Here is a 27,989-nt window from a genome sequence, read left to right as displayed (position 1 = left end):
CCCAACCCCTCCCCGCCGAGGGCGCCCTTTCCAACGCGGGCAGACGGGACCACGCCGCGCCGGCCGCACTGCGCAGGCTCAGCCGCAGAGCACGGCGGGAAAGGGGCCGGGCAGCTGGGGCCGTTTGCATCCGAGGTCTTTTGAGAAGCTCCGCGCGGAGAGCGTCCGGGAGAGAAATCAGTAAGGCTCTTCTTGGTGCGGCTGCGGGTTCCGTTTCGCTTGTGCGCGTTACCGGAAGGCGGCAAGGGCAGTTGCTCCTCGCAGCGAGGATGACGCGCCGGGTGGCGCAGGGGTCCTAGAGCTGGGTCTCTGGGCGCGGAGTCGGGGTCGGGCTCCCGGGGCCAGCCCGGACCTGGATGGTGTCTGGCGCCTCCTTCAGCCAGCCCTCCGGGGGTCGCTGGCCCGCTGACCACCGGGCTTACAGCCGTTGGTCTTCCTCCGCCGTCTGCGTTCCTAAAGCAATCATTAATCACACCTGTGGCTCTCCTGGCAGTGAGCAGTGATTTTTTTCAAATTAAAGAAAAAACAAACGTATTTTGCAAATGAAATCGTACGAGGGGTCCTAGCCAGGGGAGATGAAATAGTCGTTAGGAAAGTTAGATGCTTGATGAATTCGGGTTTGAAGTCGAGGGCAGATGGAGGCGCAGGATTTTGCCTTAGGGGACAGGATTGTCCTGGGTGAGCTGGACTGGCGTTTGCAGACAGTGGCTTCGTCAGCCCCTCGCTGTTTGCAGTGTTAGCCTGACTCTCACGTGGGATCAGAAGCTTGAAAGTAGGCGAGGGGAGAATTCGTGCTTTAAGAGGCACTGCACTAATAACGGCTGACGGCAACTGGCGTGCTCCACGGGTTACAACAAGGATTTTATGGCAGAACTTTGCCCATTGGACTCTTAGATTGGGGCAGGAGCATTAAAGCAGTGGATGCATTTGCCAAAAGAATGAATTTGCTCTAGGCCTTATGTGAGTGAGCGTAAACAAGCCCCAAATCCAAAAAGCATTGGTGTAGACCGGAAACCTTACTCCAGATGGAAGAAAAAGCTGTTTCCCTAGGGTTTGTGTTCATCTGACACTGGAGAACACTTCGGAGGGCTCCAAACGACTTTTCTGTAAGACTTACCGATTTATTTGGAAGGCAGAGATACAGAGAGAGAAAGGGAGAGAGAGCTTCCATCCACTGGTTCACTCCCCAGATGGCCGAAGCCAGGAACCAGGAGCTTCCTCCAGGTCTCCCACGTGGGTGCAGAGGCCCAAGTGCTTGGGCCATCTTCTGCTGCTTTCCCAGGTGCACCAGCAGGGAGCTGGATCAGAAGTGGAGCAGCCAGGACTCGAACCAGCACCCACATGGGATGTCAGCACTACAGACGGAGGCTTAACCTTCTACACCACAGTGTCAGCCTGGCTCCAAAATTCTTAGCACTTGGTATATAACACAGTTAAGTGTGTCTCACGGTTTCATTAGTTTCCTAATATTTGTTAAAATTGAAATAGGAATGAAATGTTTGCTGAACCCCAAAGTTGGAAAGCCTCTGATTAGTTCAAAGTGTTTGATGTTGAATCGGGACCCTCCTGATTGGACGCATAACTACCTCCCCAGCATAATTTCCTTCCCCCAGCCACGCCTGCTTTTTATGTTCATCAAGAGCTTCGCTGCTCAAGATCCCTGTTGTACTCTTGTACACGACGTCCTTACACCAGGAATTCCTTCATTGCTTGGCAGACACCGACTTTAAAAGCTAGTTCAGATTTTCCCTTTCAGTTGACTTCTTTGAGCATCTTCTGGTCCCTTTGTTCTGCCTCCTGTCTTGTATATGCGTACATTGTTGCAATTGCAACTTGCTGATGGGAGCCTTATGAGGGTGAGGAAATCCTGCTTTTGCGGGAAGCACTTCATGAATGATGGCTCCCCATTCCCTGCAGAACGAAATGTGGTCATTTTAATTTGGTTTAAAAAGCAGTTAGCTTTCTGCCTCCACCTTTCCTATCAAACCATAAATGAGCTTGCAGAACTTAACTGAATAAAACAAATTGTAATGCATGACGGAATGGGTGTTATGCAAAGAAGACAGGAATGTATCCCCTTCTGCACTGTTTCATTTACTCATTTTGTGTTTGCTTGTATCCAAACTACATTATCTTTAATACTGTAACTTTAAAAAAACCAACTTTTGTCTTTCAAGTTATCTTTATTTTTTTTTTAAGATTTATTTATTTTTATTTGAAAGTCAGAGAGAAAGTTACACAGAGAGAGGAGTCAGAGAGAGAGAGAGAGAGAGAGAGGGAGGGAGGGAGGGAGGGAGGTCTTCCATCCACTGGTTCACTCCCCAATTGGCTGCAACGGCCAGAGCTGCACTGATCCAAAGCCAGGAGCCAGTAGCTTCCTCCGGGTCTTCCCATGCAGGTGCAGGGGCCAAAGACTTGAGCCATCTTCTACTGCTTTCCCAGGCCACAGCAGAGAGCTGGATGGGAAGTGAAGCAGCCGGGACTCGAACCAGTGCCCATATGGGATGCCAGCACTGCAGGGAGCAGCTTTACCCGCTACACCACAGTGGTGGCCCCTCAAATTATCTTAACTATTGTAGATTCTGTCTACATTCTCCATACGTTAGAAATATCTTGCAGATTCCACAAAAAAACCCTGCTGGGTGGTTTGTTTGTTTGTTGTTTTTTTATTTATTTGAAAGGCAGAGTTACAAAGAGAAGAGGAGAGAGAGATCTTCCATCTGCTGGTTCACTCCCCAGTTGGCCACAATGGGCAAGGGCTGGGCCTGGGCCTGGCCAAAGCCAGGAGCCAGGAGCTTCATCTGGATCTCCTGCATGGGTGCAGAGGTCCAAGCATTTGGGCCATCTTCTGATGCTTTCCCGGGCACATTAGCAAGGAGCTGGATTGGAAGTAGAGCAGCCAAGCCTTGAACTGACACCCATATGGATGCTGGTGTTTACCTGCTACACCACAATGCTGACCCTCTGCTGGGGTTTTTATCCACAGCTTGATTTGAGGGACAACTGACTTAAAATTGAACCTTTCAATCAGTGGGCATAGTGTATCATCCCATTTATTTAGATTTGCGATTTGCTTTAATTTCTCTTAGGAATGTTTTGTTTTCAATATAGAGGTCTTGATCTCTTTCATTAGATTTATTCCTATATTCAATGTTTATGATGCCAAAGTGGTTGTTTTTATTTTTTAATTGTACTAATGCAAAGGACGATAATTGATATTGGAATTTTTTTTTAAGTTGTTTTTTTTTTTTTTTTTAATTTATTTGAAAGGTCGAGTTACAGAGAGAGAGAGAGAATACCTATCTTCTGTCTGCTAGTTCACTCCCCAAATGGCCACGATGGCTGGGGCTGGAGTAGGCCAGAGCCAGGAGATTCATCTTGGTCTTCCACGTGGTTGTAGATCCCAAGCATTTGAGCCATCCTCTGATGTTTTCCTAGGGACATAGCAGGGAGCTGGTTTGGAAGTGGGTCAGCCAGAACCTATATGGGTTGCAGGCTGCAGCTTAATCTCTTATGCCACAATGCTGGCCCCTTGGTTTTTGAATATTAACCTTGCTAAGTTTACTTAATAATTTGGAGATTCTTTTGGATTTTCTCTGTGCACAGTTCTGTCATCTATGAATAATGAGTTTTGCCTCTATTTTTTCTTGTTTTGTTGACCTGAACTTGAACCTCTAGTATAGTATTGAAGAGAGGTGATGAGAGAAGAAACTGTCAACCTTGTATTGTCCTAGAATCCTAAATTACAGTAGTCCCCTTTATCCAAGACTGTCAGGATACCTGAAAACTGAGGTAGTACCAAGCTGGCCATGTTTCGCTGAAAGGAAGCAGCTTTTTGGCTTCTCCATGGCATGTCTGAATTGCCAGCATCGTTACTTTTGTGGCCCTAGTAAGTAAGGGTTGCTTGAACACAGGCGCTAGTCGTTTCGGTAAAATAGCAGGTCACTGTTAGGGAATTAGCTTATACATTGTAGATAAGGTGGACAGCCCATGGCCAAGGTGGGAAACAGGCCCTGCAGCAGGTGAGCCCTCACCTTGCTACTCAGAGCCTTGGACAATTTAAAGCTTAAGGAATTCTTTATTTCTGCAGTTTTCCACTTAGAATTTTTGGACCTTCACTGATCCCAGGAAACTGAAACCACAGAAAGCAAACGGGGTGAAGGAGGGACTGCTGTGCTCCAGTAGCTTGTTTTACGTGGCTTAGGGAAGATTCCTTGGGGCTTCGTACACAGTCGTGTTGCTACGAATAAAGACAATTTACCTTTTTTCCCCCAGCTTTTCTGCCAGATTGCCATCTGTTCCACTTCAGAGAATTTCCTTTAGCGTTATACAGTGTAGGTTTGCTGGTCTCGGTTATATAATCTCTTAGCTCTTGGGCCTCCCCGCTGCAGTTTGCTGTTGGGTTTTTTGTAGCCTCAGTTTAGGAGTCAGCCAGAGACTTAATGGAGGACGGTTTATATGCAAATTGGAGGCTTAATTCTCTGTGTGCCCTGCTCTCCCAGACTTTGCCTCTTGAGTTCCAACTGCTTTAGAACCCAGACCTGCTGATTGTGTCTCCTGCTGTTTTCCCACTGACAGTACCCTCAGAACTGAAGCCTGTTCATTTTATGTCACCTGTGAGAGGGTTCACCATGCTAAAGGCTATCCTGTTACACCTGGGTTTGTCCATTTTATTTTTAATTCTTGCCAATGTAAAATCTGGAGCCAAGTTGTTTACAAACCAAGTAGGATTTGAACAGAAGAAATGACTTTTGGAGGAAGGAAAACAATACCAGCACTAGTATAGTGGAAGAGGATTAAAAGATTAAGGTGAGGGACCGGCGCTGGTACAGCCCTGGCCTGCAGTGCTGGCATTCCCACAGGGGTGTCGCTTCAACACCTGGCTGCTCCACTTCCATTCCAGCTCTCTGCTATGGCCTGGGAAAGCAGTAGAAGATGGCCCGAGTCCTTGGGTCCCAGCACCCCCCTGGGAGACCCAGAAGAAGCTCCTGGCTTCAGATCAGCTCAGCTCTGGCCGTTGCGGCCATGTGGGGAGTGAACCAGTGGATGGAAGATCTCTCTCTCTCTCTGGCTCTACCTCTCTCTAACTCTGACTTTCAAATAAGTAAAATAAACCTTAAAGAAAAAGTAAGGTGAAGTAGTGTGAAACATCAAGTTTACTATAAAAGCAATATTGTGCTAATTTTCCTGGAGGAAAGTGGCTGAAGTAACATTTTTTTAAAAAGTATTTATTTATTAGAGCTGGCATTGTGGCATAGCAGGTAAAGCTGCTGCATGTGATGCTGGCATCCTGACATCCCATATGGGCGCCAGTTCATGACCTGGCTACTCCCCCTCCAGCCCCCTGCTCATGGCCTGGGAAGAGCAATTGAAGATGGCCCAAGTGTTTGGGCACCTGCCACCCACGTGGTAGACCCAGATGAAGCTCCCCGCTTCAGCCTGGCCTTGTGCTGGCCGTTGTGGCCATCTAGGGAGTGAACCAGTGGAAGAAAGATCCTCTGTTGCCGGCGCCGTGGCTCAATAGGCTAATCCTCCACCTTGCGGCGCCGGCACACCAGGTTCTAGTCCCAGTCGGGGCGCCGGATTCTGTCCCGGTTGCCCCTCTTCCAGGCCAGCTCTCTACTGTGGCCAGGGAGTGCAGTGGAGGATGGCCCAGGTGCTTGGGCCCTGCACCCCATGGGAGACCAGGAAAAAGCACCTGGATCCTGGCTCCTGCCATCGGATCAGCGCGGTGCGCCGGCTGCAGCGGCGGCCATTGGAGGGTGAACCAACGGCAAAGGAAGACCTTTCTCTCTCTGTCTCTCTCTCTCACTGTCCACTCTGCCTGTCAAAAAAAAAAAGAAAGATCCTCTGTGTTCACTCCCCAAGTGGCCTCCATGGCAAGAGCTGGGCCAGGCTGAAGCCAGGAGCCCGAATACCTAAGCCATCTTCTGCTAAATTTTCAGGCACAGTAGCAGGGAGCTAGACTGGAAGTAGAATGGCCAGGACTCAAACTGGCACTCTGCCATGGGATGGTAGCAGGATAGGCAGCAGCTTAGCTCACTGTGCCACAGTACTGGCCCTGGAGTAACTCTTGATGACTTGTAATTCTTAATGATCTCTCATGTTTTACTTTAAAAATGGGTGGGAGTGCCCAGCAAGTTAAGCTGCCGCTTGGAACCCACACATCCAATATCTGAGCACCAGTGAGCCAGTCCCACTTCTGCTTTAGGTCCAGCTTCTTGCTAATGTGCATCCTGGACAGCAGAGACAATGACCCAAGTGCTTGGGTTCCTGCTACCGGTGTGGGAAACCCTGATGGTTTTCCTGGCTTCAGCCCGGCCCATCGCTGGCTGTTGCTGGCATTTCAGGAGTGAACCAGCGGATGGAAGATACCTCTTTCTCTTCTGTCCTTTTCCCTCCTCTCTCTCTCTCTCTGGCACGCTCCCTTTTAAATAAGTAATAAGTCAGTAAGTATATTTTTAAAATGTGAATTTTGTTGTATAATATCTCCCTCTTTGGTTTAAAATTCAAATATATAAATTACTTAGAATCAGCAAGAAGATGTGCCACATTTATCCTTTGAGTATTAATACTCCAGTACACTATCATTTTGCGTTCTTTGGCAAGATGGTCAGTACTATGTGAAAAAGGAAGTCTCTAGGACTTAACTTTATTCTAATATGCATTTTAAAAAAAAAAAGATTTACTTACTTGAAAAGCAGAGTTGAAGAGAGACAGATCTTCCATCTACTGGTTCTAGCCCAGATGGCCACAACAGCCAGAGCTGGCTCAGGCTGAAGCAAGGAACCTGATGTTCCATCCGGGTCTCCCACATGGATGACGGGGACCCAAGCACCTGGGGCATCTTCGCTACGCACAAGACTGGATTGGAAGCAGAGCACCTAGGACTTGAACCATAGGTCTCTCAAAGCAGACAGGGCTGAGACAGGTTATCTATGAGATCCATGGCATTGACCAGCACCTTGGCCACCTTCTTTTCTTTCTAGAGATGTATTTATTCATTTGAAAGGCAGAGTTATATAGAGAGAGGTCTTCCATCTGCTGGTTCACTCCCCAGATGGCTGTAATGGCTGGAGCTGGGCTGATTAGGAGCCAGGAGCTTCTGTGTCTCCCATGTGGGTGCAGAGGCCCAAGTACTTGGGCCATCTTCTGCTGCTTTCCCAGGCTCATTAGCAGTGGACCATAAGTGGGGCAGCCCATATGGGATGCTGGCACCACAGGCAGCGGCTTTACCCACTACACCACAGCACCATTGGCCACCTTCTTGCTGAGGCCCTTGATCTAGGTGGAGCCCTGGCTTAGGTTGAAGTGGGGAAAGTAGGTCTCCATGGTGGGGAAGTCCGGGAACATCCTCTCCACGCCCTCAGCCATATTCAGCACCAGGATTGCAGTCTTATCCCCCGTGACCTTGGTATTGATCTTGTCAGTAGGAGATAGCACAGTGTTTCCTGAGTCTGTCAGAACCAGAATCCTTAATAGCTAAGCTTATGTTACCGCCCCCACCCCCAGAAATACTGTAGGCTAACTGATTCAGGTTTTCAGCCTGCTTTCTGTTTTCCTATTTATGATAGATTTGAAGCAGTCCCAAGATTCTTAAGCTCATAGAGGCTTTGTCTTTTTTTTTTTTTTTTTTTGGCAGGCAGAGTTAGACACAGAGAGAGACAGAGAGAAAGGTCTTCCTTTTCCAATGGTTCACCCCCAAAGTGGCCGCTATGGCCAGTGAGCTGTGGCTAGCGCACTGCACCGATCCGAAGCCAGGAGCCAGGTGCTTCCTCCTGGTCTCCCGTGCGGGTACAGGGCCCAAGGATTTGGGCCATCCTCCACTGCACTCCCGGGACACAGCAGAGAGCTGAACTGGAAGAGGAGCAACCGGGACAGAATCCACCGCCCTGACCGTGACTAGAACCTGGGGTGCCGGCACTGCAGGCGGAGGGTTAGCCTAGTGAGCCACAGCACCGGCCGATGCTTTGTCTTTAATGTTTCAATTTGCGCAGCATCTTTACTTTCTGATTAAAGGAATCTACTTAATGACGAGAGTTAATTTCCAGTGAATTTTGCTTTGCTGATTGTAGGTGATGCTCAAATGGGATGGGTTAGTGGTCATAAGAGCTGTTTTACCTATTATGGTCAGGTCTTATTTCCTTATTTACTTTTCTGCCTTGGATAGAAGCTTTCAGTTACAGTTGTATTAAAGATAAGGAGAGGGAAGGTGTTTGAGCCCCACCCTCAAATATGAAAGATTCTGCCAGGATCACTTGGGTTTCAAATGTACTAGCTCAGAATAAAAACGTAGACCTGATATAATTTATGTCAGAACTTTAACTTGAGGCCAGCGCCGCGGCTCACTAGGCTAATCCTCCGCCTTGCGACGCCCGCACACCAGGTTCTAGTCCCGGTCGGGACGCCGGATTCTGTCCCGGTTGCTCCTCTTCCAGGCCAGCTCTCTGCTGTGGCCTGGGATTGTGGTGGAGGATGGCCCAAGTGCTTGGGCCCTGCACCCCATGGGAGACCAGGAGAAGCACCTGGCTCCTGGCTTCGGATCAGCGGGATGCGCCGGCCACAGCGGGCCAGCCACAGCGGCCATTGGAGGGTGAACCAATGGCAAAGGAAGACCTTTCTTTCTGTCTCTCTCTCACACACTATCCACTCTGCCTGACAAAAAAAAAAAAAACTTTAACTTGTACATACTCGAGTTAGTGGGCCCCTACCCTCTATACATTAGTTGTTTTTTTTTTGGTTTTTTTTTGTTTGTTTGTTTTGTTTTGTTTTGTTTTGTTTTGTCAGGCAGAATGGATAGTGTGAGAGAGAGAGAGACAGAGAGAAAAGTCTTCCTTTTTGCCGTTGGTTCACCCTCCAATGGCCGCCGCGGCTGGCGCACTGCACTGATCCAATGACAGGAGCCAGGTACTCCTCCTGGTCTCCCATGGGGTGCAGGGCCCAAGGACTTGGGCCATCCTCCACTGCACTCCCTGGCCACAGCAGAGAGCTGGCCTGGAAGAGGGGCAACCGGGACAGAATCTGGCGCCCCGACCGGGACTAGAACCCGGTGTGCCAGGGCCGCAAGGCGGAGGAATAGCCTAGCGAGCTGCAGCGCCAGCCTATACATTAGTTCTTAAGCCTTTTTTTTAAAAGAGTATCTGTTTAGGGAAGGGTGGGTGACAAAAAAGGACAATCTAGGATACCAGGAGACTTGCAGTCTGCAGCCAAGCTAGGGTGACAGGAAGAGAAAGAGGATCCAGAATCAGAGGTGACAGCCATGAACAAGCTGAAAAGCAGGCGTGAGTCAAGAAAAAAGAAAGGCATGGGGCCGGTGCTGTGGCACAGCGGATTAACACCCTGGCCTGAAGCACTGGCATCCCATATGGGCGCCGGTTCAAGACCCAGCTGCTCCACTTCTGATCCAGCTCTCTGCTATGGCCTGGGAAAGCAGTGGAAGTTGGCCCAAGTCCTTGGGCCCGTGCACCCGCATGGGAGACCGGGAAGAAGCTCCTGGCTCCTGACTTCGGATCAGCGCAGCTCCGGCTGTTGCAGCCAATTGGGGAGTGAACCATCGGATGGAAGACCTCTCTCTCTCTTTCTCTCTCTCTCTCTGTGCCTCTCCTCTCTCTTTAAACAAGAAAAAAAAAAAAAAGAAAAAAGAAAGGCGTAGGTAACCAGTTTGTCTTGGAAAAGTGGCCTTATGCTAAGAATCAAAAGTTTCTTGTAGTTCCCCAAAATTATAAAATGGAATTTTTTTTAAGCCTCAATGCATACTTTTTATATTATGATTTTATATTGTAGCTATTTATTTACCAAAAAGCAAGCCCTTGGTTTGGGACAGGGGGGAAGTAGACATGATGTGTACATGTTTAGAGGGTAGATTGATCATATTTGGTGATTAGATTTGCATAGGGGAAAAATTTAGGGCTACTCTCAGATTTCTGGCTTGGGAAATTGGTACATGATAGCACCATTTACCAAGAAAGGGAACGTGTGTAGAGCAGATTTGTGGCAGCTAATATGAGAATATCATTTTAAATCTCTTGCACGGGCCAGCTCTGTGGCATAGCAGGTATCCCATATGGGTGCCAGTTCGAGTCCTTGCTGCTCCACTTCCTTTTTTTTTTTTTTTAAGATTTATTTATTTGAAAGACAGAGTTACAGAGAGAGATAGAAACAGAGAAAGGTCTTCCATCCACTGGTTCACTCTCCAGATGGCTGCAATGGCTGGAGCTATGCAAATCCAAAGCCAGGAGCCAGGAGCTTCTTCTGGGTCTCCCAAACAGGTGCAGGGGCCCAAGGACTTGGGCCATCTTCTACTGCTTTCCCAGGCCATAGCAGAGAGCTGGACCAGAAGAGGAGCAGCTGGGTCTTGAACCGGCGCCCATATGAGATGCCAGCGCTTCAGGCCAGGGCTTTAACCCTCTGTGCCACAACGTTGGCCCCTGCTCCACTTCCAGTATGCCTCTCTGCTATGGCCTGGGAATGCAGTAGAAGATGGCCCAAGTCCTTGTGCCCCTGCCCCCACATGGGAGACCCAGAAGAAGCTCCTGGCTCCTGGCTTTGGATCTGCGCAGCCCGGCCGTTGGGGCCAGTTGGGGAGTGAAGCAGCTGCTTCTCTCTCTCTCTCTCTCTGCTTCTCCTCCTCTCTCTTTGTAACTCTGACTTTCAAATAAATCTTAAAAAAAAAAAAAAAAATCTCTTGCGCTAGAAGGACTTGCAGCACAGCCAAGTGGAGATACTTAGTAGGCATTTTAAATATATGGGCCTGTGCTCAGGAGGGTAGAGGACGGTGAGCCTCCATGCAGGTGGTGCTTGGATCTGAGGTTGTGCGTATAGAGCAGGTGCGAAGAGTACTGGGTAACTGTGCTTTGGAGGAATACAGATCTCTTATTTATTTTTAAAAAGATTTTTGTTTTATTTCAAAGGCAGAGTAACAAAGGGAAAGAGAGAGGAAGAGACAGAAAGATCTGTCTGCTGAGTCACTCCTCAGAATTGCCGCAGCAGCTAGATATGGTATGAGGCAAAACAAGGAGCACAGAGCTCCATCCAGGTTGCCCATGTGGGTGGTGGGGGCCCAAGCACTTGAGCCGTCTCTGCTTCCTAGAATGCGTTAGCAGGGAGCTGGATCAGAAGTGGAGCAGCCTGGACTCGAACCAGCACCCATATAGGATGCTGGTACTGTAGGCCATAGTGTAACCTGCTGAACCACAGCGCCGACCCCAAATCTTTATTTTAAAAGTTTATTTTTTATTTATTTGAAAGGCAAAGAGAGAGAGGAAGAAGCATATCTTCCACTATCTAATTCACTTCTCAAATTATCGCAGCAGCCAGGAGTGTTCCAGGCCAAAGCCAGGAGCCTGGAACTCTATCCAGGTCTCCCATTTGGGTGGCAGGGGCCCAAGTACTTGAGCTGTATTCAGCTGCCTTCTCAGGCACACTAGCAGGGAGCTAGATTGGAAGAGAAGCAGCCGAGAGTTGAACTGGCACTCCCGTATGGGCTGCTAGTGTTGTAAACAGTGTCTTCACCTGCTGAACCATAACTTTGGCCCCGAAAAGACTAATTTTAAATCAGACTCTATCAATATTTTATTTTAGGAATCTGGAAGCTGTTCCCCAGGACGAAACCCATTAATTTGGAACTAGAAGACTTGTTTGCATCAGACAAGAAGATGAAAGAACCACCATTAAATGGGGAATGTGACAAGGCAGTGGCAACACAGCTGGGACGCCTGGATGAAATTAAAATGGAACCTGACAACGCGCAAGTAAATATTTTACTGACTTTTCTTTTTTTAAAGATTTATATACTTATTTTAAAGATTTATTTACTTATTTGAAAGTCAGAGTTACACAGAGAGAAGGAGAGGCTGAGAGAATGAGAGGTCTTTCGTCTGCTGGTTCACTTCCAGTTGGCTGCAATGACCAGAGCTGCGCCAATTTGGAGCCAGGAGCTTCCTCCAGGTCTCCCACGCAGGCACAGGGGCCCAAGGACGTGGGCCATCTTCCACTGCTTTCCCAGGCCATAGCAGAGAGCTGGATCGGAAGGGAGCAGCCAGGTCACAAACTGGCACCCATATGAGATGCCAGCACTGCAGACTGGGGCACAGCACTGGCCCCTTAATTTTCTTTTTTCTTGAACAACATTTAATTATAAAGTTTAGTTTTGATGGTACTGATTTATTTGTTGGAAAACTTTACGCAGTTGATCAAATAACGCAAAGTATTTGGTGATAAGTACCAACCACATACAGGAAAGTGATTTGAAAGAAGAATACGTAGCTCTCTGCTATGTCCTGGGAAAGCAGTGGAAGATGGCCCAAGTCCTTTTCCCAAACTGTCAGTTTCAATTGGCATGATAACAAAGTTCCCTCAGTTAATCCTTACACAAAAACTGCAACCTCTAGTGACCTGATGTTAACCAGTCAGTTAGTTCTTACTCTGTTCTGTCTACTTGTCCATACCTTACAAGGAAAGTAACTGATTTTTTGTGGCTTTTTTGGGTTAGTTTTTGTTGTATTTTCTTCAACCTTTTTCTATCAAACCAACCTGTTCCACGTTGCTCATCAGACGACTTTTCTGTTTTATGCAATGCAGTAATTCCTGATTCTGGAATAAAAAATTCAAGCCAAAGATGCTGGCGTCAGTTTGGTACCGCAGACAATGCATTGAATGAGTAGGGTCATCAGCCCTGGGGCACCGAGAGGAGAGTGCTGGCCTGTACCCCGGGCTGACTTGACCATGATTTATCATTTCCTATTAAATGACTTGTTGTCATAAGTATGTTGTGTTTATTGTATTTATTATTCTCAACTCTTTTTTTAGGAGTATTCTCAAGCCCAACAGCCCAAAATTCAGGAGAATGAACTGAAAACGAGCACCGCGTTTTCCGACAGTGGTAATGGAATTGTTTACATTAGTTGTTTCTTCTGAACAATACGGTAGTCTGTTCTGTTTTCTTAAATGCCTTTACCTTGTTTGTGTTGGGTTTCAAGTCCAAGAGAGGTAACCTCTAAAAGAAAATTTTTGAAAGCGTGTACACTTAAATTAATGGGAATACTAATTTTTTTTCTTGCTGTTTTTGTTTTTATAGCTTCACAGTTGACAACAGGCCTTCAACTTTCTCTGGCATCATCCGGCGTGAATAAAATGCTTCCTTCAATTTCAACCACAGCTATTCAGGTTTCCTGTTCTGGTTGTAAGAAAATCCTCCAGAAGGGGCAAACCGCTTATCAGAGGAAAGGGTCCACTCAGCTGTTCTGCTCCATCCAGTGCATCACGGAATACATCTCCTCTGCCAGCTCCCCGGCCCCCACCAAGAGACCTTGCTCAAACTGCTCAAAGTACAGCATTCTAAATTATGCCTTTTACTTCCTACCAGATCTTGGTCAGAGTTTTGGTTATGATTTTCTACATCTTCATTTTTTTAGAATGAACAATGATGTGTCACCTTGGTTTAGTGAAAAGAAGCTGCTTCTGTTTTCATTGCTTCCAATAGATTCTTCAGAAATAGGGTTTTTTAAATAAGAGATTTTTCAGAAATTAACATGTGAGGAGTTCTGTTTCTCTTCAGCTTTAAATAATGTGACTTCCAGAACTTATTTTTCTACTCTTTTCATTGAAATTCTCTGTAAGCAGTATCTTGTATGTCCATTCTGTTCTATCATTTAATTGTATGTGGAGCAACTGACCAAAAACAATCATACGACAATGATTTTTGATAGTCCAAGATACTTTTTTTATAATGGTAAATGAAGTTATTTAATTCATTTGAAAAAAGTAGTAGCCATAGGTAAACATTCATGTATTAGTCTTTTTTTTTTTTTTTAATATTTATTTATTTATTTCAAAGGCAGAGTTACAGAGAGGCAGAGAGAGAGAGAGATCTTCCACCTATTGTTTCACTTCCCAAATGGCCAAACAGCCAGAGCTGGGCTGATCCAAAGCCAGGAGCCAGGAGCCTCCTCTGGTTCCCCCACGTGGACGCGGGGCCCAAAGACTTGGGCTCTCCTTTACTGCTTTCCCAGGCCATAGCAGAAAGCTGGACCGGAAGCAGAGCAGCTGGGACTAGAACCCGTGCCCACGTGGACTGCCGCCACTGTGGGCAGCAGCTTTACTTGCTAGGCTACAGCGCCGGTCCCATAAGTGTCGTCTTTTAAACTTCTCTGAGGATGGGTGAAGGGTCAGTGGCGTTTGGGCCTGGAGAGTCCTTGAGTGATATAATCCGGGTGTCAGCATTCATCAGATGCTAATGCTGAGTTTATGTGTTTCAGAATGGGAAAACTCACCACCACATTAGCTTCTAAATATAATTACCTCCGAATAATGTCCTGTCTTAGAGTCGCAACCCCGTAGCTAACGATTGGCACTGGCAGTGTGATCCTGAGCTGGTTAGCTGGCAGCTGCTCAGATCGCACGCAGACCACTGCACACTGCAGCGGGCCGCGTTCGTGTCCGTGTGGCTCACGGAGTGCTGAAGTCTCGGGAGCCCCGCAAAGGTCTTTCTTCAGACCCCCATCTGTTTGATGTACGCTTGTCTTGAGAATCCTGAGCTCTAAGTGCTGTATTTAGGGAGTCAGACAGTACTGGCCTGTAATGATAAATACGAGCTGTCACTGTTAGCAGTAACGTCGTAACTCAGACACTTTATGGGCACTTCCTCTCTGGATTTGCTTGCTGCTTTAGGTGTTGCCAGTTGCTTCAGATCTTACTCCTGGAACTCTGCTCACCTTTATCTTTTGTATTTTCACCCCTTCAATACTACACTGTGTCTTTTGTCTTTTTGGTGTGGGCTATATGCACTCTCTTCAGCCTGCTTTCTCTCTCTGCAGAGTAAAACTGGAAGGGACCATAGACATCATCCAATATAAACCTTTTTTTGGGTTTTGAGGAAACTGAGGCCCTGGGAAGTTAAGGTATCTGTTGCTATGTTTGGAGTATACTCATTACACTTTTTTCAAAGAAAATATTTATTTGGAAAGCAGAGTTGCAGAGAGAGGGGAAGGGAGAGACAGAGATCTTCTATCTGCTGGTTTACTCCCCAGATAGTCACAATGGCCAGTGCTGGGCCAAGTCAAAGCCAGGAGCCAGGAACTTCATCCAGCTCTCCCGTGTGGGTGGCAGGAACAGTACTGGGTCCACCTTCTGCTGCTTTCCCATGTGCAGTAGCAGGGAGGTGGATCAGAAGTGGAGCAGCAGCTGGGACTCATTGGTGCTCGTATGGCATGCCACCATTGCAGCATGTGGCTTAACCTGCTGTACCACAGTGCTGGACCCGCTGATTTCCTTCAGTATCAACGTGACGTGTTTCATACAGATAAAGACGCTAACGCAGGAAGGGTTCAGCGTGTATGTTCTCTAAGGCATAGTGATAAAAAGTGAGCAAATAAGAATAAATTTGCTTCTTGAAATAAAATTAATTTTGATAAAAGCTATCTTACAGGGAGTGGTAAAGCTTAGGGAGAGACTGTTTTTCAGAATAACCTGTACTTTTTTCAATACTTCTTAAAATCCATTCATTATCCTCTAGTAATAATACATAGTTCTCAGAATTTTAGCTAATTTTCAGTTGTTGTTTCTTCTGTAGCAGTGACTTAACATCTGTTTTGAATTAATGTAGTTTTTATTCTATTTCATGAAACATGAAAGGTCTGAAGATGACATTTTAAAAAGATGTGAATTGGGGCCCTGCACTGTGGTGTAGCAGGTAAGGCCACCGCCTGCAGTGCCAGCATCCCGTATGGGCGCTGGTTAGAGTCCCAGCTTCTGCTCTTCTGATGGAGCTCCCTGTTAATGTGCCTGGGAAAGCAGCGGAGGATGGTCCAGGTCCTTGGGCCCCTGCACCCGCGTGGGAGACCCAGAGGATGCTCCTGGCTTCGGATCAGCCCAGCTCCGGCCATTGCAGCCATTTGGGATATATACCAGTGGATGGAATCTCTGTCTCTCTGTCTCTCTCTCTCTCTGTCTCTCTGTCTCTCTGCCTCTGCCTCTGCCTCTCTGTAACTCTGCCTTTCAAATGAACAAACCTTTACAAAAAAAAACTGTCTTCACAGATATGCAGAATAGGAAAGGGAATAGTGTTTTAATGGCTTTTCAGGTAATTTGGGATGTTCTTCTGTGATATTGCACCCAAAATCAAATGGTAGGAGGTGGGGTTTTTTGTTTTTGTTGTTTGTTTATTTGTTTGTTAAGATTTATTTATTTATTTGAAAGGCAAAGCCACAGTGGGTGGGGATAGAGATATTCCATCTTCTGGGTCATCCGCAAGTGTGTAACAATCAGGCTGAAACCAGGAGCCAGGAACTTCCACATGGGTGGCGGGGCCTGAGCACTTGGGCCATCATGCACTGCCTTCCTAGGCACGTGAGCACGAGCTGAATTGGAAGCGAAGTAGCCGGGACTTAAATCAGCACCCCTATAGGGATGCAGTGTTGAAAGCAGTGGCTTAATCTGCTGCCCCACAATGCCAACCCCAGAAGGCAGTTTCTTAATATAAAACCATATCAGTGAACTTTTTGTACTTTGTTATATTAAAAATCATTAATCCATCTTACACTTTGAATGAATCTTTTAACCATGAATGATTTTTGTAGCATCATATTAAAGTCCTTTGGAAAATACTGGTTCACTGAGTTCTGCAGATACTCCAAATGTTGACATTTCGTATGAAATATTTTAAAAACCACTGCCAATTCCATCAGAAAAATCTTCTAAGTGTTAGGAAGCAGTCAAGCTGGAGATGGCAGATCCGAGTTCTTCAGAAGAATTCAAATTTCCACTTGAAAGCTTCGGTTTTATCATTGGCAATAAATATGTAAGTTGCTTTCCTGGAAGTGAGTCTCATTTTAGTCATTTCCAAGAAGAAATCTATCTTGGATACCTACTCCTGGCTAATAGCCTGTCTTGTAGCCATACTTTCAAGTAGAAATGTGCTCCTTGCACATGTTGGGTAATACAGGCTGTATCATATGCCCCGTGAGCTTTTCCCTGAGTCAACCATTGTCATTCTGTGCAGGGGAGCTATTTTCTGCTGTGTCCCTTTTCGTCACACAGAATACTAAGATGTGTTCAAGGATCAAGTTTCAAGAACTGTTTCATTAAGGACATCCTGAGTTGAAATGGACTTTTTTTTCTTTTATACAGTGAATGTGTGGCAGTGATATGAGTGCTAGTGTTTTGGTGTCAATGCCTTGATTTGTGCTAAGACTTAGGTAGTTTTACCCAATTACTTATTTTCTTTCTCTAATTTGAGATGAAATCCATATAACAAAAAATTAACCACCTCATTGGCAGCTAGTACATTCAATAATGTGCAGCTTTCTCATTCCACAACAACTCCATCACTCCAAAGTGAAGCGCCCTCCTCCTTAGGCAGAGTCTTCTCTGGCCCCAGCCTCTGGCAACCACTAATCTTCCTTCTGTGCATGGCTTTGTCTGTCCTGGATATTTCAAATACACAGAATCCTAAAAGATGTGACTTCTTAGGTCTGACTTTTCTTTAGCATGTGTTCCTGGGCTCATGTATGTTGTAGTATGTATTAGTACTTCATTGTTTTTATAGCTGAATCTTCTGGAGGTATACACCATGATTCATGTACCCACTCACTGATCAGTATTTAGGCTGCTTCCATCTTTCGGCTACTGTGAGCAGTGCTGTTAGGAATCTGTGGACAGATATGTGTTTGATTGCCTGTTTTCAGTTCTTCGGGAATACACCTAGGAGTAAAATTGTAAGGACCTTGCCTTTGCACTGTCAGTTCAGATAACACAGTGGGTAAAAAGCATATAACGTATTAATATAATTGTGAGAGTAGTTTAGAGCTCGTGGTCCCCCTGAAAGTGTCTGGAGGACCCCGGGGATTGTTATTTCACAGTTCTCAGGAGAAAGGATTGTTTGAGTTGGTCATTTAGTTTTGAAGAAAATAAAATGGTAATTTTGGTAAAAGTGTTTAATGGTGTCTTTATTCTTTATTTTTTAGAGACATTTTAAATCCAAAGGATATGATCAGTGTTCAGCTGGAAGATAGTACCTCCAGCAAACACTTCTGTAACCAGTCTTGTCTTTCATCCTATGAAGAAAAAAGAAAACCATTTGTAACCATCTGTACAAATGACATTTTGACCAAGTGTAGCATGTGTCAGAAGACTGTTGTTGTAAGTTGCAATTTTTTTTTAACCTTTAGAGGGAGTCTGGTGATTGTGCTTTTTCAGTGTTGGGATTTTTACCAAATCTTTTTCTTTATAAATCCTAGATTCAGTATGAAGTAAAATACCAGAATGTGAAATTCAGTGTGTGCAGTAATGTGTGCTTCTCCAAGTTCCACTCCATCAACAATTTCATCATGAACTGCTGCGAGAACTGTGGCGCGTACTGTTACACCAGCTCCAGTCCGCACCGCATCCTGCACACGGAGGGGCAGCCTCAGCTCGGCGCCGCTTCCAGGAGCCTCACCACGTACAAGCAGGTACGAGTCAAGGTCTGTCACTTCCGCTGAGTTGGTGCGTGAATGGTTCCACTCGAAGAAAACGCGAGGGTGTGGCTTTTCTAGTACTAGTGGGAGTGATTTCCGCTGGTAAGTTGATGAAGGTGAAGCGGGAAGACTTGCTAGTTCCTTCTCACATACAAATTCATTGTAAGTGCTCTGTGGGGACTTTCCTGCAGAATCAAGTTGAGCATCTTAGCTTGAAGAAAAGGCAAGCATGTAAGAGCCTGTTTGTAAACTACGAATAGCGATCGCAAGAATAACAGTAAGGTTCTGGTCAGTAAGGTGCAGACAGAAAAGTGTGTTTATGTTTATGTCTGTTGTTTAACTCTCCCACCAAAGCAGCATAAAGATGAATCACATTTTGTTCTGAATCAGTCAGAGGAGGAAATAATCCAATGAAAAATTGCCCCCGTTTCTGAAGGGAGAGCCTTGGGTGAGTGCGCCTGAGAGCAGAGACGCCCGCCCTGCTTTGCCTGTGCGTGCTCTGAGCCCCGAGTGGGAGGCAGGACTGCAAGTGACCTTGCTTGATCCTGTGGTGCTTTGAAGTCCAATGCTTCCTATAAATTCTTCCTTAAAAACAGTTGACGTGGGGAGTCCCAGCAAGTCACAGTTCAGGTAGCTCGTGTGTGCACCTTGTGTTTCTGGGGCAGACAGTGCCTCACCGTCAGAGCGTGCAGCTGAGGACACGAAATAGCGGAGTAGAAGGCACAGAAGCTTTCTTCCAAAAGCAAGAAATGCCACTCCTTCTTTTTTTTTCTTTATCCTCCACATGCTTTTTTGCCTTTTTTTTTTTAATTTATTTTTATTTATTTGAAAGAGTTACAAAGAGATGGAGATTTTCCATCTGCTGGTTTACTCCCCAAATGCCTGCAACAGCTGGGTCTGGGTCAGGCTGAAGCCAGGAGCTTGGAAGTCTATCCAGATCTCCCACATGGGTGCAGGTCCCAAGCACTTGTCCCATCCTCTGCTGCTTTCCCAGGCACATTAGCAGGGAGCTGGATCGGAAATGGAGCAGCTGGACTCAAACTGGCACCCATATGGGATGCTGGAGTTGCAGGCCGCAGCTTAACCTGCTACAGCACAACAGCGGCCCCAGCCCTGGCCATACCATCTTTAATGGAGTCTATGAAGTATTAACTTTCCCATGTAAATAGAAATCATTAATTTATAATTATAGATTATACCAGTATTGTTGCTTAATGTTAAATATTGGTGAATTGTTAAGAATTTTTCTTTTCTAAAAAAAATATTTTTTATTTATTCAAAAGGCAGAATTATAGAGAGGCAGAGAAAGAGAGGTCTTCCATCTGTTAGTTCATTCCCCAAATGATCACAGTGGCCAGAGCTGGACTGATCTGAAGCCAGGAGCCAGGAGCTTCTTGCAGGTCTCCCATGCAGGTGCAGGGACCCAAGGACTTGGGCCATCTTCTGCTGCTTTCCCAGGCTATAGCAGAGAGCTGGATCGGAAGAGGAGCAGCCAGGCCTCAAACTAACGCCCATATGGGATGCCGGCACTGCAGGCAGTGGCATTACCCAACTACGTCACAGCACTGGCCCCAAGAATTTTTCAAAATCTAAGAATTCTGCCAATGGAAGGGAAGTCATTCCTTCCATTCCATTAGGCAGTGGTAACAGCTGTGGCAAGAGGACATGAAACTGTGAGAGATGATGACAGTGGAGACCGTGATCAGAGTGAAGACAACTGGCACCCAGACAGGTGGTAAGAGGGAAACAACGCGATGAGATGAGCGTCTGAGCAGCCGCAAGAGGAAACCTGCCGTCCCGGCACCAGCAGGGCATCCGCTGCAGCACGACTGCACCTCCTCCTGCTCCACGAGGACCCCCAGCAGCACCCCCTGCTGAGAGGGGGACAGAGTATCACACACGTGGACTTGTTGTCTCTGGAGCGAATGAGGTTTCATAGCTGCTCCGGACAGGCCCCAGTAACTTCCGTTTCTTCATAGAGGCGTTAAACCCACGTGGGAGGAGGATGCAAGTGAAAACGCTGTGGAAGCACCGGGCCTCCCGCTGCGGGAGAATCTCGTCCTGACCTTGTTGGGGAGCAGATGTGTGGGCTTGTGGTCTCTGTCCACTCTCGAGAGGACATTGCTTCAATATTTAAGTAAGCCTGTCGTCAACCAAGCAGCCGCAGCCTGATTCCAGAATGTTCTTCAGCAAGTACTTAACCTGCTTCCCAACACCGTTATTTGATCTAAAACTCAAAGCAACAGCGTCTGCATTTCAGGCAGAGTGTGGACTCAAGTCCCACATCTGCTTCTTACGCAGGTTTCTGCTCATCCATCTAGGGACAGTAGATGATGGCCCAGGTACTTAGGTTCCTGCCACCCACTTGAGAGACACAGATGGGGTTCCTGGCTCTGGCCTCATCCAGTCCTGGCTTTGCAGATGTTTAGGGAGTGAACTGGCAGACAGAATATCTCTTTCTCTTTGTCTCCTCTCTCCTTCTGTCTCTTACTGCCGTGCAAGTAACTCTTTAAAAAAAAAAAAAAATGCCACACCAGTTGGGCCCCCAAAGGCTCCTTTTCCAGTGCCTCTGGGAGCCGCGCTGGAATCTGCCGTGACCCTCTCGCTGTCTGTGGCGGCGTCGAAGCTGTGCTGCTCAGAGTCGTGCTCTGCTGACATGCTCTTTGCAGGATCTCCTGTCTTGGGCACAGGGAGTTCAGAGAGATGTTATGTTTTAAGAACAGGATGAAATCGAACAGCAGCAGAGATACCTGATAAATGGTGCTAAGCTAAATGCACACACACCCCCATATATAAAACTTCTGTTAATAAAACATAAAACAGACGTTTTCAGATTGATCCTCCGTTTGGTTTCGTCGTTCCTTTGCCCCGTTCTCTCCCTTCCTGTAAGGTGTCTCCGTCTGTCTGCGTCGTGTGTCCCTGGAGGCAGTTGTGTCCATCGGGGCCATCACTTGGTGCTTCGCAGTGGTGGTGCCCGCCTCACGAGAGAGAACGGAAGTGAACCACACGGTTTTGTCGTGTTCCTTTGTTTACTCACTGCTCACAGAAGTCACTGTGCTGTGTACTTCCTACTGATTCTGTGCTGCTCTCTTACAATATTCTTGGAAAACAAAGACTCACAACATTTTGTGATACGCATTCAGCACCCTTTTTGAGCCCCTGCTCAGCACCAGTGGAAGGCTTTTCAGAGTTGATGTCCAGGGTGGCATCGAGGGGCAGGCCTGGAATTGTTAGACCTTCTGTTTGCATGTCTAGGAGGCTTTGGTAGTCTGAAATGAGGAGCGTCTTCCTAACCACTTTCTGTATTTCTCACATGTGTGTTATTATTGTTGCTGTTAAATATATCTGACAAAAGACTTTCAAAAAGATTTATTAGTTTCCTTCGTGTTAGTAATTGTGGTCTATCGCATCTGGTTTTAAAGTGTAAAGATTGGCTTCATTGTCATTTGTAACATTTGAAATAAAAGCAGTTTGATAGTGTGTTTTTGTTTGTTAATATATGCCATATCAGGAATATGAATATTATTTTAATCTCCAAACAGAAACCAACCAAAACACTTACATCTTTTCCTTGCAAATCATTGAAACCTTCAGATGAAATGATTGAGACCACCAATGACTTGGGGAAAACAGAGATTTTCTGCTCTATTAATTGTTTCTCTGCATACAGTAAAACTAAAATGGAGTCTTCCACAGGTAATAGTTGTTTAGCAAAAATTTCAGAGGTTAGCTATCAACAAAACTAGTACCGTATAACCTTGATTTATTTCTAGGTTTTTGTTTTTGTTTTGTTTTTTTTTTTAAAGAAAGTGAGAGGGGAGGCCATTGCACCACAGTGGGTTGAGCCATTGCTTGTGATACCTCTGTCCCGGGTTCAAGTCCTGGCTTCTCTGCTTCCTACTAGTGCATCCTGGGAGGGCTTGGGCCCTGCCACATGCATTGGAGACCTGGGTGGAGTTGCAGGCTTCTGGTTGTTGCAGGTGTTTAGGGAGTGAACCAGTAGATAGGCGCCTTTCTCCATCTCTGTTGCTCTGCTTTCAAGTAGATGAAATATCTGTAAAAAAGAAGAAAGCTACTTTAACACCAGAAATTTGATATTTGCAGAGATTGTTATGATGGATTATATAAATCCTCCTTTTTAAAACTGTAATTTATCTGAGAGAGCTTCCATTGGCTGCTTCACTCACCAAATGCCAGCTGAGGCTAGGGCTGGGCTGAGGTCAAGGCTGGGAGCCAGGGACTCAGTGCTGTCTCCCGTGGGGTGAAGCCAGTTACTGGCGCCGCCACTGCTGCCTCGCAGATTCTACATTTGCAGCAAGCTGGAGTCAGGCACCAGAGCTGGCATCAAAGCCAGGTGCTCTGATAGGGGACACTAGCAGCTTAACCACAGGCTAATTGCCTACCCCCTCTCTTCATTTTAAGATAAGATTTAAGAAAAAAATTAGGGCTGCATGTTTTGAACTCATTTAGAGTCTTAGTGTATACTTTGCATTTGCTGTGGGACAGCACTTAGTCTGTATTGAGTGTATTTGGCATATTTATGGTAAGAGTGGTTGCAATAGAATGAGTGATGCCTCTGGAGTTTGTACATCATGCTGTTACATATTGTCGGCTTATTACAGAAACCTCTGCAATGCTGGTTTAGCAACCTCGGTATTAATGTTGGTTTATGAATTCTGTAAGGATTAAAATGTATACCCATTAGATAATTTTGTAAGAATATCTTTTTTAAAAATTTATTATTTATTTAACTGAAAGAGTTACACAGAGAAAGGAGAGGCAGAGAGAGAGGTCTTCCATCTGCTGGTTCACTCCTCAATTGGCCACAATAGCCACAGCTACACCAACCCAAAGCCAGGAGCCTGGAGCTTCTTCTGGGTCTCCCATGCGGCTTCAGGGGCCCAAGGACTTGGGCCATCTTCCACTGCTTTCCCAAGCCATAGTGGAGAGCTGGGTCAGAAGTGGAGCAGCTGGAACTTGAACCGGTGCCCATATAGGATGCTGGCACTGCAGGCGGCGGCTTAACCCGCTACACCCCTGTGCCGGCCTCTCTTTTCTGTTCTTTATGGGTGATTTCATAGTAAATATTTGCTCATAATTTTGAGCAAATAGTATAAAAGAGCTGAGGAATTACATGCAACAATGAAGAATAAAAGTGATGGGGAAGTGTGGATTTCAGGTTTAATGTTACTGATGTGCTAATAATCAGTCTGGCTATCCATAAGCCCTAATAATTACTCTAGTACCCAGCAGTACCTTAAGTTACTACTTATTTGCATTGTCCTTGAAATACTTGCTGTTAAATAGTGCTTTCTGACTGACTGATTCTGGCTAGTTTATAAGAAATATTTTAATTTTTATTTTATTTTGTTTTTAGCAACTGTTTCCTTGATGCAAGGCACTTCAACAGAGCTCCTTTCTCCAAAGAAAGATTCAATTCCAGTTATAAGCAATATAGTGTCACTGGCAGATACTCATGCTACCCTGCCCGTCATGAGTACTGATGTCTTACAAGGTAAAAGTTGATGTGAAGGTATTCAACATGAATACCCTTTTGTCATACCTGACAAATTTGTTCAGTTTGCTTTTTGTGATATTAAATAAGCAATTGCAGTTTATCAAACTATCATAGATGATGGTATAAGATCTTGGCATTTATGCTCTGATTTATTTTAATAGGTACAGTTTCTTCTGTAACAGCAAATGTCATTGTGGATGTAAGTTTTATCTTTTTTTTTTCTACTGTCTTACATGCAGAATTTATACTTATAAATAAGAATGTTTAAACAGAAGCATTATTAGTTATATTTTCCCCTGGGTTCCTCTTTTCAAAAATGCTAAGCAGTTATAGTCACCTGAGCCATAAAAATTATCTTTATTATAATTACATATCAAAATGTCTTTTAAACATTTAATGGTGGATCTGAATTGCAAATAAGTAAGCTATAAATAATTATTAATGTTTCCCCCTAGTGGAGCTCATACTAAAACACTCACTTATTTTACTGTGTAACTAAAATAGATGTAGTCAATATTTTAATTGATGATTTGAACACTGTTAAAACAATTGTTATTTTATCATTTTCTCCCAAAGATTTCTAAGAGTTCACCCAGTGAATCAAATAGTGATGTTGCTAATAGTGTGGAGCAGCCAAGCGTTTCACCATCTGCATCAGTGCTTAGTCAGCATGCACTTGATTCCAGTATAGAAGTACGGAGAGAGAAGGTGTCAGACCAGGATCCTGCATACAGTGTGAAATCTATGACAGTCGCTGATGGACTCTGTCACCCAAAGTGTATACCCAAAGTACCAAAAATTAGAGTGAAATCACGAAATCTTAAAAAACCCTGGTGTACGAATTTGCAGCGTTTGGAATACAGTATTAAAAAAGATGTGACGTTCTGTTACTCGTGCCAGTTGTTCTACCAAAAGAGTTTTAGCTATGGCGGAGAGTCATTTGCGACCCAAGAAATTGCTAATTGGAAAAAAATTCTGGAAAAATTCAGAAAGCATGAAAAAAGTGAGATGCATTTGAAGTCACTGCAGTTTTGGAGGGAATACCAGTTTTGTGATGAAGCTGTCAATGATAACTTCTCTGTGCATTCAAAACAGATTGAGGGAAATAAAAAGTACCTAAAGCTTATCATTGAAAATATTTTATTTCTTGGAAAACAGTGTTTGCCCTTAAGAGGAAATGACCAGTCTATTTCATCTGTGAATAAAGGCAATTTTTTAGAATTGTTAGAAATCAGAGCAAAAGATAAAGGAGAAGAAATATTTCGGCTTATGAACTCACAAATTGATTTCTATAATAGCACACAAATTCAGAATGATATTATCGAGATAATAAAGACTGAAATGCTGCAGGACATTGTGAGTGAGATCAACGTCTCCTCAGCTTTTTCAATCATTTGTGATGAGATAAGTGATAGTGCCGCCAAAGAGCAGCTTGCCGTTTGTGTGAGATACCCACAGAAGACGGCAAAGACGGTCTTAATTAAGGAGAGGTTCTTGGGTTTTATTGATACGGAAGAGATGAATGGGACCCACTTACATCAGACCATCAAAACTTACCTGCAGCGTCTTGGGGTTGATTTGAATAAAATATGTGGCCAGGCCTATGATAGTACCACTAATTTGAGGATAAAATTTAATAAAATTGCAGCAGAATTCAAGAAGGAAGAGCCAAGAGCCTTATATATACATTGTTACGCACATTTTTTGGACTTGGCAGTAATTAGGTTTTGTAAAGAAGTGAAAGAGCTGCGAAGTGCTCTGAAAACTCTCAGTTCTTTGTTCAACACTATCTATATGTCTGGGGAAATGTTGGCAAGTTTTCGAAACATTTGTAAGCTAAGTCAGAACAAAACATGCAAAAAACACATATCACAGTCGTGCTGGACCGTCCATGATCGTATGCTGTTATCTGTGATTGACGGGCTTCCAGAGATTATAGAAACATTGGAAGCGCTGGTGTCAAGCCATTCTTCAAACATGAGTTTGGGTGATGAACTGAGTGATCTCTTGGCATCTGTTTCCAAATTCGAATTTATCTTTTGTCTGAAATTTCTTTATCGAGTGCTAAGTGTTACGGGAATTCTTTCCAAAGAACTTCAGAGTGATACCATAGACATTTTTTCATTGTCTTCAAAAATAGAAGCAATTTTGGAATGCTTATCATCGGAAAGAAATGATGTGTATTTCAAAACCATCTGGGATGGAGCCGAGGAAATATGTCAAAAAATAACCTCTAAAGGTTTTGAAGTTGAAAAACCTTCTCTTCAGAAAAGAAGAAAAATTCAGAAAGCAATAGATCTGGACAACTCAGAAAGTGTGTTTTTTCCTACTTCAATAGAAGAACAATATAAAATTAATATTTATTACCAAGGATTGGATACTATATTACAAAATTTAAAATTATGTTTTTCAGAATTTGATTATTGCAAAATGAAGCAAATTTCAGAACTATTATTTAAATGGAATGAACCACTAAATGAAGCAACAGCCAAACATGTTCAAGAATTTTATAAACTTGACGCAGACATTATCCCAGAACTTAGATTTTATCGGCATTATGCAAAGCTCAACTTTGTCATCGATCATGATTGCATCAATTTCGTCAGTCTCGGTTGTTTGTTTATCCAGCATGGTCTTCACAATAATATTCCTTGCATCTCCAAGCTGTTGTATATTGCTTTGTCTTGGCCAATTACATCAGCAAGTGCCGAAAACTCATATTCTACACTGCCTCATCTTAAAACATATTTATTTCGTACCATGGGACAAGAGAGGGTTAGTGGCCTGGCACTGATGGCTGTGGAGCAGGAATTGGTAAATAAACTGATGGAGCCCGAAAGACTGAATGGAATTGTGGAAAAGTTTATCAATCAGATGAAAGAAATGTAGTACTTGGTGATTTGAACTCTGGTAACTGTTGAAACGCTAGCTTAACACATAACAGCTTTTCAGCAGAGCATGTGACACACACATTCACGTGGTTCCAACTCCAAAAGGCGTAGAGTGATACACAGTGATGCTCACTGGGTACTCAGAGCCTCCTTCCTCAAGTATGACCTGTTTCCTAAATAACTTTCTAGAGGCCTTCCCGAAATAGCAATGCACAGTGCACGCGGCTGTCAGCGTAGCCTTTCTAAGTACCGTGGCGTATTTGAGATTGCCCCATATCAGCCCGGAAAGTTTCTTCGTTCTTTCTCTCACCACTGCAGACTTCGTTTTCCGAGCGCACCATGACCTATTTGAGCAGTGCCTTCTGACACTTACTTGTTTCTAGTCTTTTGCTATTATAAATAACACTTTATTTAGTGACTTTGTACAAAAATCATATTGCACAGGAGTGAGTTACTGTAAGATACAAACTGAAATTAAGGTTACTAGGTCTGAAGATCTGTGTATTTTTCTACTTGATAGACTCTGGCAGGTTGCTTTCTATAAGGATTGTGCCATTGTATAGTCCCAGGAGTACATGGGCGCGCCTACTAGTATTTCCTCAAATCTTTGCAAAGTGTTATCAGATGTTTGATCTTTGCCAATCTGTTAGCTGAAAAATCATTTTAATTTAGAAGTTTGTATTTTCACTTAAGAATAGGATTGGGTGTGCGCTTATTTGAGCCATTTGTATTTCCTTTTCTGTGAACTTTAAAGTTAAATATTGCTGTCTTTTTGGTTTATACATTCCAGCTGAATGACAAATTTACTAAATTACTTTATGAAAATGTGGCTGTTTTTCAAATAAATAACCCACAAAAAGGATTCTTTTCTTTCTTTATAACTTAGAAAAGTTTAAATGACGAAGTGATAAAGGAAACCTGTTCCACGAAGGTGGAAAGGATTTAGCGTTACCTGTGTCTGGTCCTAGGTTTTTGCATGTGTCGGAGTGGAGGAATGTTTGTTTCTTTGGCACCTTTCTCTGTTCTCTGTCTCCCTCATCAGTGTGCTGTTGATAAGAAGATGAGAGTGTGAGGGTGTGACCATTCAGAGTCTCTCCCATTCCTTAGAACAGCACTCAGGACGTCTGC

The 27,989-nt window shown here is 44.7% G+C and overlaps 1 protein-coding gene across 5 annotated transcripts; it reads left to right on the top strand.

Annotated features, from left to right (window-relative positions):
• Positions 1-27,723, top strand: ZMYM1 (zinc finger MYM-type containing 1). Of its 5 annotated transcripts, XM_070078777.2 has the most exons (11): positions 87-180; positions 11,581-11,750; positions 12,808-12,880; positions 13,076-13,325; positions 14,814-14,897; positions 17,961-18,135; positions 18,234-18,446; positions 21,995-22,148; positions 23,830-23,967; positions 24,132-24,169; positions 24,547-27,723. In XM_070078777.2, the coding sequence occupies exons 6-11, from the start codon at positions 17,983-17,985 to the stop codon at positions 26,857-26,859; spliced, it is 3,009 nt and encodes a 1,002-aa protein (XP_069934878.2). In that variant the 5' UTR covers positions 87-180; positions 11,581-11,750; positions 12,808-12,880; positions 13,076-13,325; positions 14,814-14,897; positions 17,961-17,982; the 3' UTR covers positions 26,860-27,723. The 5 variants fall into 5 exon arrangements, with proteins under 5 accessions (XP_051688120.3, XP_008271924.3, XP_069934878.2 ...); XM_051832160.3 differs by lacking the exon at positions 14,814-14,897 and having other exon boundaries at positions 1-195; XM_008273702.5 differs by lacking the exon at positions 14,814-14,897 and having other exon boundaries at positions 48-180.
• Positions 27,724-27,989: the final 266 nt, after the last annotated feature.

The sequence above is a fragment of the Oryctolagus cuniculus genome, chromosome 7 (assembly GCF_051225735.1).
Source record: "Oryctolagus cuniculus isolate XC-2025 breed Fujian yellow rabbit chromosome 7, ASM5122573v1, whole genome shotgun sequence".
NCBI lineage: Eukaryota > Metazoa > Chordata > Mammalia > Lagomorpha > Leporidae > Oryctolagus > Oryctolagus cuniculus.
The sequence above is the reverse complement of the archived record's forward strand: the minus strand, read 5'-3'. Positions and strand labels throughout refer to the sequence as shown.